This window comes from Mycena indigotica, assembly GCF_014461135.1.
Source record: "Mycena indigotica strain 171206Taipei chromosome Unknown Mind.scaff0013, whole genome shotgun sequence".
NCBI lineage: Eukaryota > Fungi > Basidiomycota > Agaricomycetes > Agaricales > Mycenaceae > Mycena > Mycena indigotica.
The window spans coordinates 215,790-233,752 of record NW_023503012.1 but is presented as its reverse complement, the minus strand read 5'-3'; the positions used below and the strand labels follow the sequence as shown (position 1 = coordinate 233,752).

The following is a 17,963-nucleotide window of genomic DNA, read 5'->3' as shown; positions in this document are numbered from 1 at the left end:
TGGACTTGGCGCCTCGACTTTGTGGTCAAACAAGTGCTACAACCCGCCTTGGCAAGGCGAACCGATGGAAAGACTACGGCTTAAACTACTGGTCCCAATGGTCACCCACAGATACTATATACGGCTTGGGCCGCTTTCCGAGTCCTCGGTTTGCATTAACATAACGATTCGGTATGTCAGACGGCGACCAGATATTCAGCTCTGAACCTCAATTGCCTTAGATTGAGCCTTGCTAGCGCTGCAGGTCCACATTAATGTCTAGGTTGTTACTTGAGATGTATAGTCCAGCGCCCACATCATTTGAAATCATTGACATGCTTCGGGCCGCGGTCGTTGGAATTTTCTGCAGTTGGCACTTTTCGAACTCAGACGATCGATCCCTCCGAATATCAAAGGAGCGACTTTCATTGGCTGTCGAAGTATTGACTGTACTTAGTCTAACTGATTTAAATGGTCAAGGCTGATTTTTTTCATCTCCGCTCCTCAAACTGGAACATCGCATGAGAAATCACCCAAGTAGCTATGCCCAGGTGACGGGGGTGTTTTCTATAGACACGGCACTGACATCGGTCTGTTTAAAATTAGCAACATAGCAATTGAACCTCTCGAGCTCGTGTGGCGTTAGCTCCGTTGATGCGGTGGACACACGATCCAAAATGTCACGACGAACGAGACTCCTCGAAAACATGGGTCACGCGACGAAGACGACCTCCGATGGAGCGAGAAGACCATAAGTAGGAAGGAGAGAAGCCAGAAGACGAATCGAAACAGGGTTCGTCTAGTAAACCCAGTGTCGTCTAAAACTCTGATTATCAGTAATCTGCCAGAGATATGCGGATCGCGCATCCAAGTCAGGAAAAATTTGTGTTCGCGAGAACCGTAACCGATGCTGAGTGGATCCGATGTTCGCGTGGGGACAAGTTAAGTATACGTAGACACCAAGTGGTAGAAGCTGGCGCCTGGGTACTGGCTCGTCTCCAACAACTGGGCAACCCTTGACTGAAAAGGAAGCACGGTAAATGATACACATTTTCCCCGCATCTGTCCGTATGGTGATTGACAGGACCCCACTGGTCCCCACAAGAAACCCAAAAAAATCGGAACGAAGGCACATGCCCAGTTTGTCTTGTGGCGTTAGGTTCTTGTTGCGGCTGTAGACGTATCAATTGAGTTCAATATGACACTGTCCAGAGACCAACGAGAAGCAAGGAACGAAAGAACAAGCTGCTTTCGTTCCTTGCTTCTCGTTGGTCTCTAGACAGCGTCATATTGAACTACGTCTATACAAGTAGAGCGCCAACTACCAGTGCCAGTAAACCAATAACCGTTGCTGCTGCCAAATTTGGGACAGCCCGGACCGAGAGTGACCTCGTGGTTGTTGTGGACGGTGACGCAAGCGAGACCGATGGGGTAGTACGAGAGGTCGTAGGCGCAGCTGAGTTCCCGAGAATAGTGGCCGAGACCACGGAGCATGGCTCAAGTCCGGCCGATAGAAAGCCAGAAGCGCTAATCCCGCCGAGAGTAATAGATTCAGCTTTCGATTGGAGGGTAGTATAACATAGAGCCGTTGTTGTCGAACTTGAGATTGGCGCTTGAATTGGTTGTGTGCTTATGTTCTCGGAGGCCGAGATGCTGACTGTGAGCTTGTGAGAAATTGAATGAAAGGAAAAATGAACATAGCCAAACGGACAAGCATTACAACCATCCGGATTGCACGAAGCACAGACCTGCTGAACGTTGCCCAGCGTTTCTTGGACAGTCGTGTTATCGAGTGAGCAACTAGTTGACAGACACGATTCAAAGGATTGCATCATGGTGGGGAAGGTACAGATACATTCGTATTGGCCGGGAAGCCTCAATACGCCAAGATTTGCGTAAGAGCGATGCGGGAGAGACGGGAGCGGAGAACTAACCCAGCGCAGCCACCTTGCTTTCCGCTACCGGTAGCGTTGTTGAAGCAAACATCAACACACGTCGAGATTTGTGAACTCGCTTGCTGAAAACTAGGTAACTTGGACGCGGAGGAAAGCCTTGAGAAGGGCGTAATCATTGTCGTAATTGACAGTACGCGACACAGAAAAAGCAGGAGGATCTTCATCCAAGAACGCTCAAATGTCGTGAACATGGAAGGAAGGTGAAAGCACAAACTCTAGTCAAACACGAACAAACAACTCGGTTAACTTTCGATCTCCATAAGGCTGGTACCCTTTTTCGTTATGCGGTGATGCCGTCAGAGTGTGGTAGGCCTTAAAGGTTCGTTCTTCGTCCATCCATGTCCCCAAGTCCCCATTGACCTATATCTACTCATGGCAGAGTCTCTCCCAATCTCTAATCGCGCTTTAAAGCGGCTTGGGCTTCCTCCCCCGCACGCATAGTAAGTATACCAACACTCCTGGTGTTCTCGCGTCTATTGCGCGTGCTTTCCTATGCCGTTGGCTGTCCTAGAGGAACTTCGTACTCAACTCGAGTCGGACCAGCATTCCGTGTTGCCATCGTCAAACACGTCTATTAAACTTCATCCACTCACGCGACCACAGTCTTCCCCCACCAGGCCCATTCTATGACCCCGAACTGTATCCGGAAGGTATCATCAACCTCTCAATTGCCGAAAACTCCTTGTTGAGTGAACGACTAATCGAGGTGCGTACTTATCTTAACACAAACAACTATTCTTACTTTCTGAATTTGGGAAGCACTTGTCCCGCCCGCTATCCGCCCTACGCGCTCAGCATCTACGATACAGAGCTACTCTGATCAAGACTGACCTCCCAACCGTCGAAGACCTTCTACCAGAGTACATCAATGACCACTTCAACCCCCACGTCCGAATCACGCGTAAGTAACTTCTTTCGTCTTCTTGCTTCTTGACTCGGAACATACTTTTCGGCGGTTATTTTCTACGTTCTGACCGCAGTGACAGGTGAGAACTCGGTCGCGGGCCCGGGGATTGGTGCATGTCTTGCCCAACTTGTATGGGCATTGGCTGGTGAAGGAGAAGGCGTCTTGATGAGTGTGGTGAGTGACTTCTCCTATGACCCTCCTGACATTAATAAGTGTGTTCTCTCTAGCCCTTCTATGGTTTGCGATTACCTCCTTCCTTCGCGTTGGGTTCAATTTTTCGACGCCAGATGACTATGTGCGAGACATCACCCATCCTTCTGGCGCAACGCTCGTTATGGCAGATATTCCGGCGACGATAAATTCGCTGTCGATAGATGTTCTTCCTGTTCTCGATGCCAAGCTACATGCCAGCTCACAAGGAATCGGCATCAAAATTACTGCCCTCCTCATTCCCAACCCACACAACCCACTCCCGCAAGTGGTCCAACGAGAAGTTATTGAAGGCTATGCGCGCTTAGCGCAAAAGGCGAGTTGAATCTGGCATCTATTCCAAAGTCTGAATAATGGTTGCAGTATAATGTCCATCTCATCGTCGATGAAGTATATGCCCTCTCAACTTACTCTTCCGCATACCCACCCGAGATCAATGTGCCTTTCGAGAGTATTCTCACCTACGATCTCCCCGCCTTGGGCGTAGATCCTTCTCGCGTTCATGTCCTTGCAGGGCCAACGAAGGATTTCGGTGCCAGTGGACTCAAGCGTCTGTTCTGTTCCCTTATCTCTTGACGCTGAACTGACAGCCATAGTCGGTCTTATCATATCACCTTATAATTTACCTCTACTCAACTTGGTTCGCCCACTCTTCAATGCCACACCAATCTCTTCACTCAGTGACATTGCTTTCGCTCGCGTCTTGCAAGATAAATCATTCACGGAGAAATTCCTCGCCGACAATCGAGTCCTTTTACGAGAGGCATACGAAATAACTGCGGAATGGCTAATATGGCATGGGCTAGAGTGCGTTGTTGGTGTGGTTCTGATTGGCTGTACTCACAAATCATGCTAGGTTTACTCGTGCCAATGCAGCAGTTTATGTCGTTGTCAATTTTGCACCATTTCTTGACCGTATTGCGCGACCAAATGCGGACGCGATTGAAAAGCTCGATGCGGGTGTCTCGGCGCTCATACGTGAGCGAGTCTTCATTGTGCGTATCAATGGATTGAACTCAGCGATGGGTTAATGAGCCGATGCTTAGAAACCCACGAACCTTATGGCCGATCCTGTTCCGACTCGCTTTAGGCTAATTTTCAGTCAGCCGAGGGAGACTTTACTGGTAGGGCTACTCCATCTCGGAGCGGTTCACTCATGCGTCTCACGTAGCTCGCTTTGCGTCGCATTGAAAAGGCATTCAATGCTCCGGAGGCGCCTCTACCCCTGTCTTCACCCGCTGTCCTTACCACATTGCAGCATAATGGTACTGCAACAAAGCTCAATGGACATGGTCATACCAAAGTTAATGGCATAACCTTCACGGTCAAACTCAACAGTAATGTCGGGCCAGTGAATGGCTACAGACACAATGGAGATGCGAGTTTCGGAACTAACACGGTCAACGGCTATCTTAATGGATTCGATTAGTCGGTATCTGGCGCCGCAATGACCAAAGATACGATTTATCTTACTCCGAGATCTTATCAGTTGTCAAATTGTTTTTGTCTTGCTATCACATGACCGCGTTCATCCTCGACGTCATAGCTTGCCTGTTCTTCTCTCGCCACCATGTCCACCTCTTCCGATGCTGCCTCGCATTTTTCGTGTTGCCAAGGCATTTGCCGATACAGCAATATCGACCTTCCATGCCCTGAACGACGCCGACGTGCTTGCTGACCCCAACTCATCATATTCAACCATTCGACACACTCGCGCATGGGTTTACTATCAAGGCGTTAAAACAATAGTGCCAATCTCGATTCTAGGTCGTGAACCACTCCCACAAGAAACAAACGTTATTCTCCAGCGTCGTGGCTGGAGGACGGGACTTCTGGGCTGGACGCTGGGTGGTTGGCTTCGGGGCACGATCGGCAAAGAACTGGACGTTACTCCCGCATCTACAGGCAGTTGGGATGCTGACGTGACTAAAAAACAACGAGCACAGTACACCAAAGAGACATCTAATATCAGGGCGAGCGGCGTAGTTCCGACTGACCACCTTGTCCTCGCTAGCGCATTCGTTCATATTCCTGTGGCTGCCGGTGATGGTTATTTTCGCCTTGTCGTGAAGGACCAAAAACGAGAAACCCTTGCGACGACTCCCGCGTTTCGTGTCGGCTCGCTCAGCCTCAGCTCGGCGCACCCTCGCGGCGCCTCTCCAATAACACTACTTCCAGAGCTCTTATTCAAAAGCGCCTCCTTGACTCTCACCACAGCGATATACGCAGGCTTTTTTGCGGCCTTCCCGTTTCTAAAAGTCGCTTCGCTCCTTCCTGGGACCAGCTATTGGGCCAACTGGGCCCTGCGGCGGACTTACGCATATATTGGAGCCGACGAAAAGCTGGCTGACTTGCGAGAACGCTACCGCGTGGATGAGAGGAGAGCCGAAGTTGAAACAAGGATGTATCGCACTGTCCCCTTCGGTTCAATGGGTGTAAGGACGCTGTATGATTTGGAGGAAGATGCGCGTCTGGGGAGGGGTGGAGTGTTTTTCAAGCGATCCTGAAAGCGTAGTCGTACTACTGTGGATTCTGGAAGAACCAGTGCTGGTATTGCCTGACAACTCCGAGTCATCCTGCAAGCAGCCTGATTCAGACTCGGACTGCAATTTCTAGTTGAATGGCACTTTACCATTGCCTTCATTTATATGATTTCGCGAGTTTGGGAGCAAATGCATCTGTTTGTTTGTTTGTTTGTTTGTTTGTATAGTTCCTTTATGAATCTGCAAACGACGAGATGATGTTGCTGACGAAAGATCTTCGCACGGCAAAACCCTTGCTTTTTGCTTCCAATAGCTTTTAAAAAAGCATCTATCTTCCCCATATATGCAACTAGTGCAGCTCAAGTAAAACTCTTCCGCTCGTGGAGCGCATATCTGATCTTCCTGGATAGCTCGCGACCAAGTACGCATTTGACGAGAAAGAAAATTTGACTTATTTTCCCTCCATTTCCCGGTGCAGGATCTTCCCAGGCGCTGCCCAAGCATACTAGCCATATCACCGGCCGAAAGGTCTCTCCCGGAATCGATTTGAGAGGAGGGAGGGAATCGGGCCAACTTCGCCCCTGTAGAGCAACCTCAACGGAGTCAACACCCCATTGGAACACCTCTGCATTTTCCCTCGCGGCACACTATTATAGACACTATCAGCACTCATAACGAGCAAGAGGAGGCTCGGCTTCCTTGACAAACCTCAAGTTTGCCTGTTTTGGCGTTCGAATCCAACGCCAAATGACCACTTTCACGAAGCAGTCTGATATGCAAAGGAAACGGCCCAGACTTTCATGAAGTATGTGCTCTGGTAATCATGATCCCCATCCTCAGGCCCATACTGAGATTTGTTTGTAGACATACCAGACCTGAGCAAGTTTGGCTTCCCGTTTCTCTCTTATTCGGTTTGCGGATATGTTGCGACGAAGAAGGATTTATTGATTGAGACGCCTTGTCGACGTCGACACAAGATTCACCTCGACTCTCTCCCAGTTGATGTGGTAGAACGCCAGCCTTGTTCGAGCTCGCCATCCTGGCGGGACTTGTGTTGACCAAGATTACCACGCACGTGGCGCGCATTGTTGTGCAGACTTGCAGTGCATTGTCACTCTCTTTGCTCGGCTATAAAACCTGCCAGCTCCCGCCAACATTTGTCACGCGCTGTTTCCTCTCTCCTTCCATCTATATCCCAACCTCCAACGCCATGGTTATCCCAGCAGTTTCCACGGGCTCGTCTTCGGATGCCGAGTCTCTCAATGCCGGACTGGGATTAACCAACATGCCCACGGCGAACAACGAATCGGTGATGGCCCAAGCTACTCGAAAGGGGGTCAACGCAAAGACTAAGAAGCGAAATGAAGCTCCCTACATCGATCTCTCCTGCGTCGCCGAGAAGGGCAAACGCACCAAGCAGAAGGTCGTGGCTCGAATCCGCTCTTATAGTCGCAGGCAGACAACAGAGCCTCCATCACCTGAGCGGTGTTCTGGCGAGAGAGAGCTTTCACCCACTCGTGCCACCTACAAAGCCAACCGAAACCATCAAACTAAGACATGGCCTCAGCGTTCGATTGATGACTCGGAGCCTTTCCTTCACTTGATCTTCCAAGATGCGGATGATCATGATGGACCTACACCACGAGCCCTCGTGCGAACGGAAAGCGTCGACCTCGTTGCCATACTTGATGCTCAGGCTCAGGCCGCGCACAAGCGCAAACACGCAGATTCTGACTGCGAAGACACAGAACCCGAAGATGATGATGAAAAGCGCTACACGAAGGTTGCGAGAAAGTGAATTCAGGATTGGAGAACAGCATGTAATTGTACTTGTATGTATCGAGAGCAACCATTCTTATTCTTTCGCCCTTTTGTATCATACCAAAACCTTCTCGAATTTCGTCACACACCCACGTGAGGTGATGATTCGTGTCAACGCCATCTTCATTGCCTTATATTGTAGAAACACCAGCTCCTTTTCTCTCGAGAAAATCCAGGCTTGTTCACCCACGCTGGGTCATTCGTACGATACGTCCGAGTCTTGGCTTGTGGAACTTAACGTGCCCGTGATTCGCCCTCGAGCTCCCATTTGGTCAGCAGCACAGAGCTAACCGGAGACGGCGTTTGCGGGCAAGACCTGGTCCCCTGGATGTGCGGGCGAAATTTGTGCCGAGAATGTAGTCCCAGGATACGACGTCGGAGGCGGGGTTCATTGTACTCGCGGGAATTTTAAATACTCTGGGTCGAGTGAGAGATGACTAGTCCGAGCTCCATCGCTATAAGAGTCCGAGTCCTCGTACCAGACACCGCCGGTCGCCGAGTAAACCGCCCGAGTTCGACAACTTGAACAAACTCAGGCCTTTTGTTCCGAGATGTAGAATGTGTCACGGTTATTGAATCTGAGTCGCAATGAAGTTTGTTTCTGCCAGTTGCTGATGGTTTTTTAGTCCTGAAGTGCATCAGGCTGTCAATGAGATGCAGGAGACACGTAGATTGCACGTTGGAATCATTGAGGAGTTGTTTGGCCACTTCTGGATGAGCTGGTGTTTTTAGAATCTGACCGGAAGGAGTCAAAATTGAAAAGCACTGTCCTAGCGGCCATATGCATACCGCACAGTGAACTGATCGGTCACGGGTGATGACACCGACAAAGTCGCGGTCATGTGACACGTCTCGCAGTCGTTCGGAACTTGAAAAGACGTCCGTAGATCTATTTGGCCCTATTTACATTATCTTCGCTTTGGGTGAGAATAGTAATTGTTTTACACAGCAATTTAAGTTAAAGGATAGGGTATAATTATCCCACTACAAGTATGTACATAACTTGAAGTATAGTCCATGAGCGGTCTATCTGAGGCAGCTACAACTTGAGGTCCAAGACACTGTACATGCCTCGCTCGAAAGCAAACTCACCGCCCCATCGCTCCGCGTCCAACTGGCTATCCCTCAACGCTTTGAGCAGGTTCATACGCATTCCGCGGGCCGCATCTACATCAACGATTTGCGAAATGTCAAGAAGTTGATCCTTGCAACTCTGGATCCAGCTTAAGTAAGTCACTAGCGTTGAACGACAGTGAGTCTAACCTGAATCGCCTGTGCGATATCAGCATCGGCCATGGCCAACGTCTTGGCGACTTCGCCGTCTTCATTCCAGCGTCGGTTTATCGTCGATCGCACAACCGAAGTGAGTGGACCCAGGCTCGGGAATCCTAGACCGCTCCCAAAGAGCATGCGGGCATATTTGAGTTTGTCCAGCAGTAAAGGCGATGGCGTATCGACGCCGACAACCAGCTCGATGTCTGAATCAAAAGTGGTGTTTTTGTGTTGGAGACGAGCATGGGTGGAAGACATGAAGGTTGCCACAAGCCCAGGAGTTTTTGAAGCGAGCATACCACGGAGAATTGCGCGAAGACTAAAGAAGGCCCAATAGTTAGTTATATCTCAAGCCTAATAGATGGCGGCCACTTGCTCCTCTGGACTCGCGTTGACTAGAACGGTGTCTGCCATCATATTACTGTCGGGGTCATTGAGCCTCTCGCACAAAAGGTGGTGAAAAGAAAACAACGCACACATGGCCATGGGGCAAGGTGGAACGATATTCAGTGCGTGCCATACTAGTATGGGAGAAGAGTGGGCTCTCATGCTAGACTTCGTGCCCTTTTATGTCTCTGGTCACAAACGCTGCTTCGTCGTCGAATTTCTATAAATCGTCGGCAAGTTCTTAGAACACCGGAGCATGATGAAATTGAGGTACACACCGGAGGTGGGACTGTCCACGGATACCGATGATCCTTGCGACGCGTTTGATTCCCGGAGTCGACAACAATGAGCAAGGCGACACTGGTGTCCGGCGCTTCTGGGGGACTTGTGAATGATTAGATCGTCCAATTTGGTGTTTCGCTTCACGCTTGCTTCAAGGCCGGAAATTTAGCAAGTCCCCGATTCGAGGGCTTAAGCTGGAAGCCATCGCCAGGTAGTCGATCTCCACATGTGCTGGGACATGGACTCTGGACGAAGCATTCAAGAAGAAAGCAGGGACTTGGTTATCGCTGAAAGTGGAAGATGCCCAACTAAAGAGGATCGCCGCCATAGATAACCAAGAATAGATTGATTTTACAGATAGCCATTGAAGTCAGTAAATTTCCTACCTAGCTTGAGTGAGGAGCTTATGAGTAATGTTACTAGTACCTACCTGGAGTACACACAGTAGTAGTGGAGTTCGCTACTAGCAAGGGTGGCACATCTTACAGGGTTAACTCGATGTCCTGATTGGTTCCAGTAGAGGCATGTATCGCAATGAGGCGTTGCGCGCCATTGATGCCCTTACATGAGCGCTTCTCAACTTCATTAATTATTCACTGGTGAAATATAAGAACACCGGCTGAAAAGCAGAGTCACGAACCGCATATTCAGCCACGATGACTTCTTGCAATGATTCGAGTCTTTTGTGGATCCATGTTCAATCGCCGACTGATAGACAGGCGAACGGAACTGTCGCAAACAAGATCAACTCGGTCTTCCAACTGAACAACGGTTTGGCGCTGATCTCATCTCGAGCCGAGGTATTTTGCGCGAACGGAGGTTGGAGATGGAGTTTTTGCCACGAGAATTCAAACCTCGTTCAATGTTGTCCGCGTACAGTTGGTTAAAAAAAGACAAAGATGAGCTCAGACCTCATCGAAGAAGTCGGTGGTTCCCGAAGATGAGGTAAGAAGAAGACGGAGTGGGTGCGTTCCTAAAGTATAGCTGTCAACGATATTCTGCACCACAGTCCCCAATCGTCTGGAACAATTGCCTCCCTGCACTCTGAGACAGCACACGGTCAATATCTGCCCTGTCCTCATCACTGAGGGTCCAGCCATAGACTTTTAGGTTATCTTCTGGGTATTCAGTGCACCCAAGTCGCACGCCTTACCAAATTTGCTCAGGATGGAATCTAAACTGAGCCAAGTATGACATACCAACAATCACTGCTCCAACGACTGCATGGTCAAGTACCCAACGAGTTGCAATGTTCGTAACACTGGTTCCTTCGTGTCTCAAAGATATCGTTCGGAGAACGAAGAGGAGTTCTTGAAAAAGTGACCAGCTGCCCCATGCTTTGGTTATTATATCAAGGTACTATTTTTCTCGTATCAGCAATGATATAGCGAACACACTGAAGTGGACAACCTTGCGCTGAGACGGGTTGAGAGAGCCGGCGTAAGGATCAGGCTCAGGAAGTCCAATCCACTTCTCAGCCAGAAAGCCGCCACACTGTAACATCCCTCCGATGAGCATCGGAATGAAACGCTATGATTAAACGCCCACCAAGGTTCCATAAGTCAGGAGTTTAACCCCATGTTTTGTGCAGACGCTGTCGAGTGCTGACAGAACACGAACATCAATTAGCGAGAACTGTGGCAGGGGTATTAGCCTGCTAGGCAGTCAAACAAGATGCCACAGACAAAATACTGACCGGGACCTGATTGGAGACAACCAAGCCGGGAAAACGGACACAGATCTCCTCCGTTCTCAGCGCGTCAAAGTTACAAAGCCCGACATTAGCAATGAGGCCTTCATCCCGGAGCTGAGCCATGATTTCAAGCGCCGTGATGTAGTCGTGGTTTGAATAATCCTGCCAGTGGAACTATAAAGGTTGAGGTTCCATTCGTCGCAGGATGTGTGAAGATAAATATACCTGAAGAAGATCGACACGAGTGGCATGCATGCGCTCAATCCGTTCACGGATGGCGGCTTCGACGGCGGCCCGGGTAATCGGCCCCGTCAAGGGTTTGAAGACACACCATTTAGTGGCACCTACGACGAGCTCGGGCTTCTCGAGCGATGACCGAAATTGACCCTGACAACGATGAGATGCGGAGTGGAGGTCCGTCCTCGGAAACTCACAAAGATGAGCTCTGCACTCCCATAGTGGTCGGCTATCGTAGCGTAAAGGTACGGGCGTGAGACATGTTAGACAAACAAATTTCCTAAGCTTACCCTATGGCCAGCCAAGGAGGACAAGCGACTCGTCAGTAAAACGGAATGTAAGACCAGGACCAAATGCTCACCATATCTGATGATAAATCAGCTGATCTACACGATAAGACGTACTGCGAGCTTACCAAAAGCCGTGTAGCCAGCATCGACGTGGCGAGACATTGCTTGTCGGATTTTTGGGACGGACGCCGTTCCCCAGGCATTACTCGAGAGTTGCCAGAGTCCAACCCAAAGGCGCGGTACGGTGAAATGGCCCAGCTGGAATGTTTCATGGGCAGATTGCATGATCGGTGGGAGCAGGAGGTAGTGGTGGTGGCTGCAGAAGGGAATGCGGATGAGCCAAACAAGGTCAAGATATTATGTATGGCAAATTGGAAGTCACACCCGTCCCGTCTCAGCCATCCGAGTGCTGACGATGATCGGTGACCGGTGACCCAATGTTTCCCGAATCTCCTTGCAGGTACGCGGCTCAACTGTTGACGAATTTGACGTGGAGAACGCCGAGACTCTGACGAGCAGTAACCTCTCGACGGACCGCGGCCAACGCTCCGATAACAGATTCTCAAGGATCCAGTCGGAATGTGGGCGTCTTGGAAGGTGTAAATCCCTTTACTCGGGGTAGGAAAGTTTTCGGTGGACCGTCCAGGGCTTCATCGACGTGAGAGTCCGTCCCTAATGCGAGCAAAGGACCACAAAACCAAGGATATTCTTTACCACGCAGTCTGGGCATCCGCTTAAGAACCGCCGGGCCTTTCACGCGAGAAGTCGAATCACCTGCTGAGGGTGGCGCAGAAGAGCCCCGCTTCAACTGTAGGGTTCTAAAAAATCGATTAACATCCAAGACATTATGAGGGTTGAAACCAAGTCCTAACTTGACTCTGCTCCAGGCCGCGGCTACCAGACAGACCATCATGATGTGCTCGTTTCCGTCGAGGGGATGCGTTTCGTCGACAATGATACTAGCTCGGTATCCAAAGAATTGACCCAGAACTCCAGAATCTTAGCTGAATGAATATTGTACATGCGTTTCTTCTCCGCGTCTAAGCGATTCTGATTGCTAGGCCCGCCTCTGTCAATTGAGGGATTTTTCTCGCATCAGAAAATCAGCAGTGGTCCATGTGGTAAATCATTGTGTGGCCCATCGCACAGGTGTTCGGCATATCGGGAAAGCGATGCGGGCGCGACACGGCGGCGACACTTGCCGAGAGCACGGACAACGGAGGAGGGGGTGGAAGGGGAGCCTCCAAAAGGAAATAACTCTGCATAGGCAATACCGGTCCTAATCTACCAAGAGGCACCACGCGAGTATTGGTGGCCAGGTTCCAGGGTCCTCTTTCGATGGTTCCTCCGTCATGCCGTCCCACCGGTAGATGGAAAGAATAGTCCGAAATTCTTGAGCCATTGACCGCATATATTGCCGAAATCCGTTGAGTTAAACCTGTAACAGTGTAAGCGTATGATCCCTACTGGTATATTTTAGGCGTATCGTAGGTTGAAATTTGGGGGGAATGCGTTGTTTACCCAGCATTCGATGTTCCAGCTAAGGTTTGGAGACATGATGACACGGAAGCGCCGGGAGCAGCAACATTAAGATGAAATTAGTGTTGCATTCGCTCTAAGAATGGTTATAAGTCGTAGCATATCTCGGTGACCGTAGCTCAGCCTCAGGCTACGGTCACTAGCTGCGAAGCATGTCGGCAACAAATTGGAAGTGCGGCAAGCGTAGATGAGTTTGAAAGTGGTGGCAGCTGCGCAGTTATCAGGAGCCCGTTAGCTCGTCAGATACAGGCGCAATGCACGAAAAAGGGTGGAAGTTTGGGAGAAAGAGTCAGTTCAAGCGCTGTAACGGCGTCTCGGCGCCGATCAAATCATCATCAGCTAGCCACGTGAATATCACGGGACTTCTGGACCCACTTTTTCATTTCTTCCTTCAACGATGGTGGCCCTTGTCCAACGACCCGCTCCAGACTTCAAGGCTACTGCAGTGGTAGACAGCCTATTCGAAGAAGTCTCTCTTTCCGACTTCCGGGGCAAATGGTGCGTTACCATCTATATTACTGAGTGACCACTAAACGGACATGGAATGCAGGGTCGTTCTACTCTTTTACCCAATGTAGGAGCATTAACTTGGATGATATATATTTATACTCAACCCTGCTGCAGGGACTTCACATTCGTCTGCCCAACAGTGAGCATCCATTTCCTATGTTGGCCCTCGCTCAAGCGACTCGAAGGAAATCCTGGCATTCAACGACGCTATACCCGCACTGAAAGAAATCAACACTGTGGTACTTGGTGCGTCAGAAGCCAGCGACTGCACTTGTGCTTATTGGTTCATTGGCAGGGATATCGACCGATTCACAGTACTCTCATCTAGCTTGGGTGGGCCCTTTGACTTGTTGAAATGATGTCTGCTAAGCGAAAGTAAAAGGCCTCCCAACCGCGCAAACAGGGTGGAATTGGTCCTGACCTCAAACTTCCTCTCGTTGCCGACAGGAACATGAAAATTTCGCGTGATTATGGCGTTTTGCTTGAGGATGAGGGTATCGCGCTCCGTGGACTCTTTCTCATCGACCCTAAGGGAATTCTGCGGTGCGTCCGTCGTACTACTATCTCGCCTCTATTCCTCAACGTGATGTCTAGCCAAATCACCGTCAACGACCTTCCGGTTGGTCGTTCCGTCGACGAAACCATTCGTCTGATCAAGGCATTCCAATTCACTGTGGGCCGCCATCTCCTCATTTCACCTGAGACTGATTATCCCACTACAGGACCAATATGGCGAAGTGTGCCCTGCGAACTGGAAAGAAGGTGATAAAACAATCAAGGCGGACCCGAAGGCTTCCTTGGAGTATTTCAGCTCGACTGCTACCGTCCGTGTTGTCCATTCCTTGTTTTGATTTGCTGATCATTACATGCAGAATGGTACCAATGGACACTCCAACGGCACTGTCCCTGCAAAGCGCGCCAGGGTCGAGTAGACTCTAGATCCAAAATGATTGCGTCATTTAGATCAGGTAGACACCCAGTTGGAAGTGGATGCTGGGCTAGAAGTAGACCTAGACCGTAGACTTAAACCTATCATATATCGTTAATGTATAAACTTTTCTTTGCAGTTACACCAATTTACAAATCGCAGACCGTAATTGTGAAAGAAATCGGAATTGGCGCGTGTGTCACGGTATCACATGATCGCGTTTGTGACAGGCTCAGGCATCGAGAGACTCCGCCTTCCTTTCCGATGCCTTCTCATCTTCAATCATATCATGCACCACACCCGCATGCTTCGTAGCAGCATCAACAAGTTTTTCTGTCGCAACTTCTCCATCGAATATAGCGGCCGTTTCCTCCAACGTACGGTTTTTGGTTTCTATCAGGACTGGAGACAAGAGTAAGTGTGTCTGTGAGTCTGCAAACGAGGGAACGCACAGAAGTATAAGAAAACCGCTTCACAGACGAGCCAGACGCAGTAAACGATGTAATATTTCCAACTCATCGCGGCTGAATCAACATGTCAATATTTGCCAAAGTAGCGAGGCCAGATGAACTCGCCGAAAGCGATTGGATTGACGTATTGGTTAAAAATGAGGGCCAGAGATATGGTGAAGTTGAAGATGTTGAAGCCCTTGGCCCGAAGTTTGTAAGGCAAGATCTCCAGGGTGTACGTGACAATAAGGGGAGAAAAGGCAATGCTGAGGAGATTTCAGAGATCGCGAGTATAAAGACTGCATAAGACCTACTTGTAAGCCGCAGAGAATAAGAAAATGAAAGCCAAAGCCCCGTGCGCCGCATGGATGTCACCAGCAACACGGAATCTGCCGAAGCACACCGTTTGAAGCGTGAGGAAAAGTGTCATAAGGGATATGGACGTGAGAAAGAGAGGGCGGCGACCGAAACGATCGACCATCGAAGATGCGGTGAGTGCGCAGATCAGACTCCATATTGAGAGGATGCCGTTTATAAGAAGCTAACATGAGCTTGTCAGTCGTCAGACCAAACTTATTAATGCGAGCCACACTTGAGTTGTCGGATCGGTAATCCCCATTTGATCAAGCACTTTGTTGGTGTAATAGGAAACAAGCCCGTTACCGGACCACTGCGAGAAGAAGGCAATAGCGACAATGATACGGACACGTTTCCGATTTCCTGGGCTAGAAATGAAGGCGGACCAGCCAACGTTCTGAGCGACTAAACTATTCTTAAGCAAGCGTCAATTAAATCCCAAACACAAATACCGGTCTTGTCAAACTCGATAGCAGTTTTGATCTCTTGGAATTCGTAGCGGACAAGAGGATCATCTCTGAGAAGAAAGAAATAAGCCGAGCGTCTGGAGAAGGATGATCGACATTTACTCGTTCCCATCGGCATGATAATACGCCAGAGTCTTCAGGGCCTCAGCTTCCCTGCCCTTGTTCACCAAATAACGAGGCGACTCTGGGACAAACCAGATAAGAAAAATCTGGATTACAGAGGGAAGAGCCTGGAGTGCGGAAGGAACCCTCCATGACCATGTGCTATTGATCTTGAATGTCCCGAAGGTCGTCCAAGCAGCTCTATTCTGTCTGAGAAACTCGAACGCACACAACGGAAAACGCACACAATTGCTCCAGAGTGCCACAATGAGTTGTAGACAGATGTCAGAGGTGCGCGATACTTCGGATACGAAAGCTCGGTGATGAGCATTGGCGCTGCGTTAGCTGCAGAATAATGAGGGGTATGATATCAGAGAACCAGGGCACATACAAGCGAATGTGAGACCGAACCCGATGAGGAAACTGAAGAAGATTAAAATCGAGTTTTTTTTGCGACTCGACACACAAACCGAGCGCCGATGAACATCCCCACAGACTGAGAAGCTGTCTGAACGACCGTAGCTAGTATCATGATGACTGCCCCGATAAACACAGTTGCGCGACGGCCTATCCCATCCGAGAGGTAAGGCGCAAAAGGATATCCAGCAAGGGAGCCGATGTTCTGTGCATGTGTCAGCAGCCCTATATGAAAGCGAGTCTATCAAGTTACCTGGATAGCACTGAGTAAACCCAGCTTTCCCTTGGTCGGATTGTGAAACGACTTTTCCCATTGAGGAAGAGATTGCAAGCCGTTGACCATGGAACCGTCGTACCCATTGGTACTCGCTGTGATTAACAATAGAACGATCCATCCGTTCAACGCCATTAAACTAGAGTTTGATTAATTGACCACAAACTCCGGGTTAAGAGCTCTCACCGTCTGTTGTTGTACCACTTTCTACGGGGATCCATAAGGTGCGAGTATGCATTGCTTGCATCTTCAGCAGAACCTGAGGCACCGACAGCCATAACAGCTTCCGGCTTGAACTCGTTCAGAGGGAGCTTTTAAGTCCAATGGAAGGACCGTGACGGTCCGCCGACTAACGGTCGTCCGGGCGGGGGTATAGTGAGAGAAGAAACGACATTCGAAGGCAGACAGCGCTGCTAGATCGCTCAGGGCTTTGTTGAGAGCAACCAGCTGACCCCTGAGCATTGGAGTGTGCCGCCATCTTGTCGCTATTCTGAGGGTGAAATCCCACACGGGAGTCGAAGAACCACGATGAGAAGCGTCGGCCGCCCGACGGCACCAACGACAAACTGTGGTGTGTGTGACTTGGGACAAGAATAAACAGAGGAGCGCTCAATCCCGCCGTTATTTTTTTCGACCACCAAGGGAAGCACTAGCGATGAAAAGGGGAGAACTTCTTTCCAGAAGCCTAGCTGCATTTGGTGTCCCTTCCGCCACTTTCCCAGACCGCCACAGCCTGATGAGTACTTGGGTAAGCCACTTGCATTTTAATACAAAAATTACATGCGCACGTTGTACCAAAGGTGATATCGGCAGGCAATGAGCTTGAGCGTCACTGGTCGATGAGGACGAAGGGAAACGAAGTCGAGGTCAGGTGATGTAAGCCTTCTGTTTGCACCCAACCTCCACGTTTAACATGCAATGATACTCTGGAGTATTGCTAATCAAGTACATTCACGTATGCGACTGAACCCAGCAGAAATACGCTATGTAGATCGCAAACTTGAAGCAAGGCAATCATTTGCTCCGTCCAACGCCTCTCCAACCCCACACGGGAAACGAGGCCACACTATTGATCCAGCCTTGCAAGACCTTCGCTGCGCCGGCATCTGACATGGGACGCGACTGTCTTGCTCGCCAGGTCCACTCGCGGAAGTTGTCAGCATCACCAAGAGCTCCATATGCCATAGCGAGGGCATCAAGGTGTTTCGTATATTGCGTGGACGGCAGCGACCTTGCGCTGCCTGTCAAGTCGGAAGTGCCTCCAGGGCTGCAAGAGCCTGGCTTGGAATGGTCGCAAATACTCTCCAGTCCCTCGATTTCAAGCATGCGAATCCGGCGCGTGTGGGCCTCAATCAGGAGGGAGTCGGAATACATCTTGCCTCTGTCTGCAAGCCAGGTTTCGAA

General features: G+C 49.8%; 5 protein-coding genes across 5 annotated transcripts; 3 read left to right on the top strand and 2 right to left on the bottom strand.

The window, feature by feature from the left end:
* Positions 1-2,306: 2,306 nt before the first annotated feature.
* MIND_01257100 (PLP-dependent transferase) lies at positions 2,307-4,480 on the top strand (the record flags this gene model as incomplete). The annotated part of the gene is made up of 11 exons (XM_037369055.1): positions 2,307-2,374; positions 2,538-2,640; positions 2,694-2,835; positions 2,921-3,015; positions 3,069-3,078; positions 3,129-3,367; positions 3,415-3,601; positions 3,648-3,858; positions 3,908-4,046; positions 4,098-4,175; positions 4,223-4,480. 11 exons carry the CDS (start codon positions 2,307-2,309, stop codon positions 4,478-4,480), a joined length of 1,530 nt encoding a protein of 509 aa, XP_037214261.1.
* A 2,264-nt stretch (positions 4,481-6,744) lies between these two features.
* Positions 6,745-7,332, top strand: MIND_01257000 (uncharacterized protein; the record flags this gene model as incomplete). The annotated part of the gene is made up of 1 exon (XM_037369054.1): positions 6,745-7,332. One exon carries the CDS (start codon positions 6,745-6,747, stop codon positions 7,330-7,332), a length of 588 nt encoding a protein of 195 aa, XP_037214260.1.
* Positions 7,333-10,283: 2,951 nt separating this feature from the next.
* Positions 10,284-11,801, bottom strand: MIND_01256900 (Aldo-ket-red domain-containing protein; the record flags this gene model as incomplete). The annotated part of the gene is made up of 8 exons (XM_037369053.1): positions 10,284-10,444; positions 10,496-10,655; positions 10,707-10,790; positions 10,845-10,931; positions 10,993-11,163; positions 11,215-11,376; positions 11,424-11,455; positions 11,642-11,801. The coding sequence occupies 8 exons, from the start codon at positions 11,799-11,801 to the stop codon at positions 10,284-10,286; spliced, it is 1,017 nt and encodes a 338-aa protein (XP_037214259.1).
* Positions 11,802-13,434: 1,633 nt separating this feature from the next.
* MIND_01256800 (2-cysteine peroxiredoxin) lies at positions 13,435-14,497 on the top strand (the record flags this gene model as incomplete). The annotated part of the gene is made up of 9 exons (XM_037369052.1): positions 13,435-13,553; positions 13,606-13,629; positions 13,680-13,704; positions 13,751-13,811; positions 13,861-13,898; positions 13,948-14,108; positions 14,160-14,238; positions 14,288-14,389; positions 14,438-14,497. Exons 1-9 carry the CDS (start codon positions 13,453-13,455, stop codon positions 14,495-14,497), a joined length of 651 nt encoding a protein of 216 aa, XP_037214258.1. The 5' UTR covers positions 13,435-13,452.
* Positions 14,498-14,725: 228 nt separating this feature from the next.
* Positions 14,726-16,837, bottom strand: MIND_01256700 (MFS domain-containing protein; the record flags this gene model as incomplete). Its single annotated transcript, XM_037369051.1, has 12 exons — positions 14,726-14,895; positions 14,946-15,017; positions 15,069-15,208; positions 15,257-15,483; positions 15,535-15,704; positions 15,752-15,816; positions 15,869-16,069; positions 16,114-16,213; positions 16,260-16,291; positions 16,339-16,490; positions 16,539-16,698; positions 16,746-16,837. The coding sequence occupies 12 exons, from the start codon at positions 16,835-16,837 to the stop codon at positions 14,726-14,728; spliced, it is 1,581 nt and encodes a 526-aa protein (XP_037214257.1).
* Positions 16,838-17,963: the final 1,126 nt, after the last annotated feature.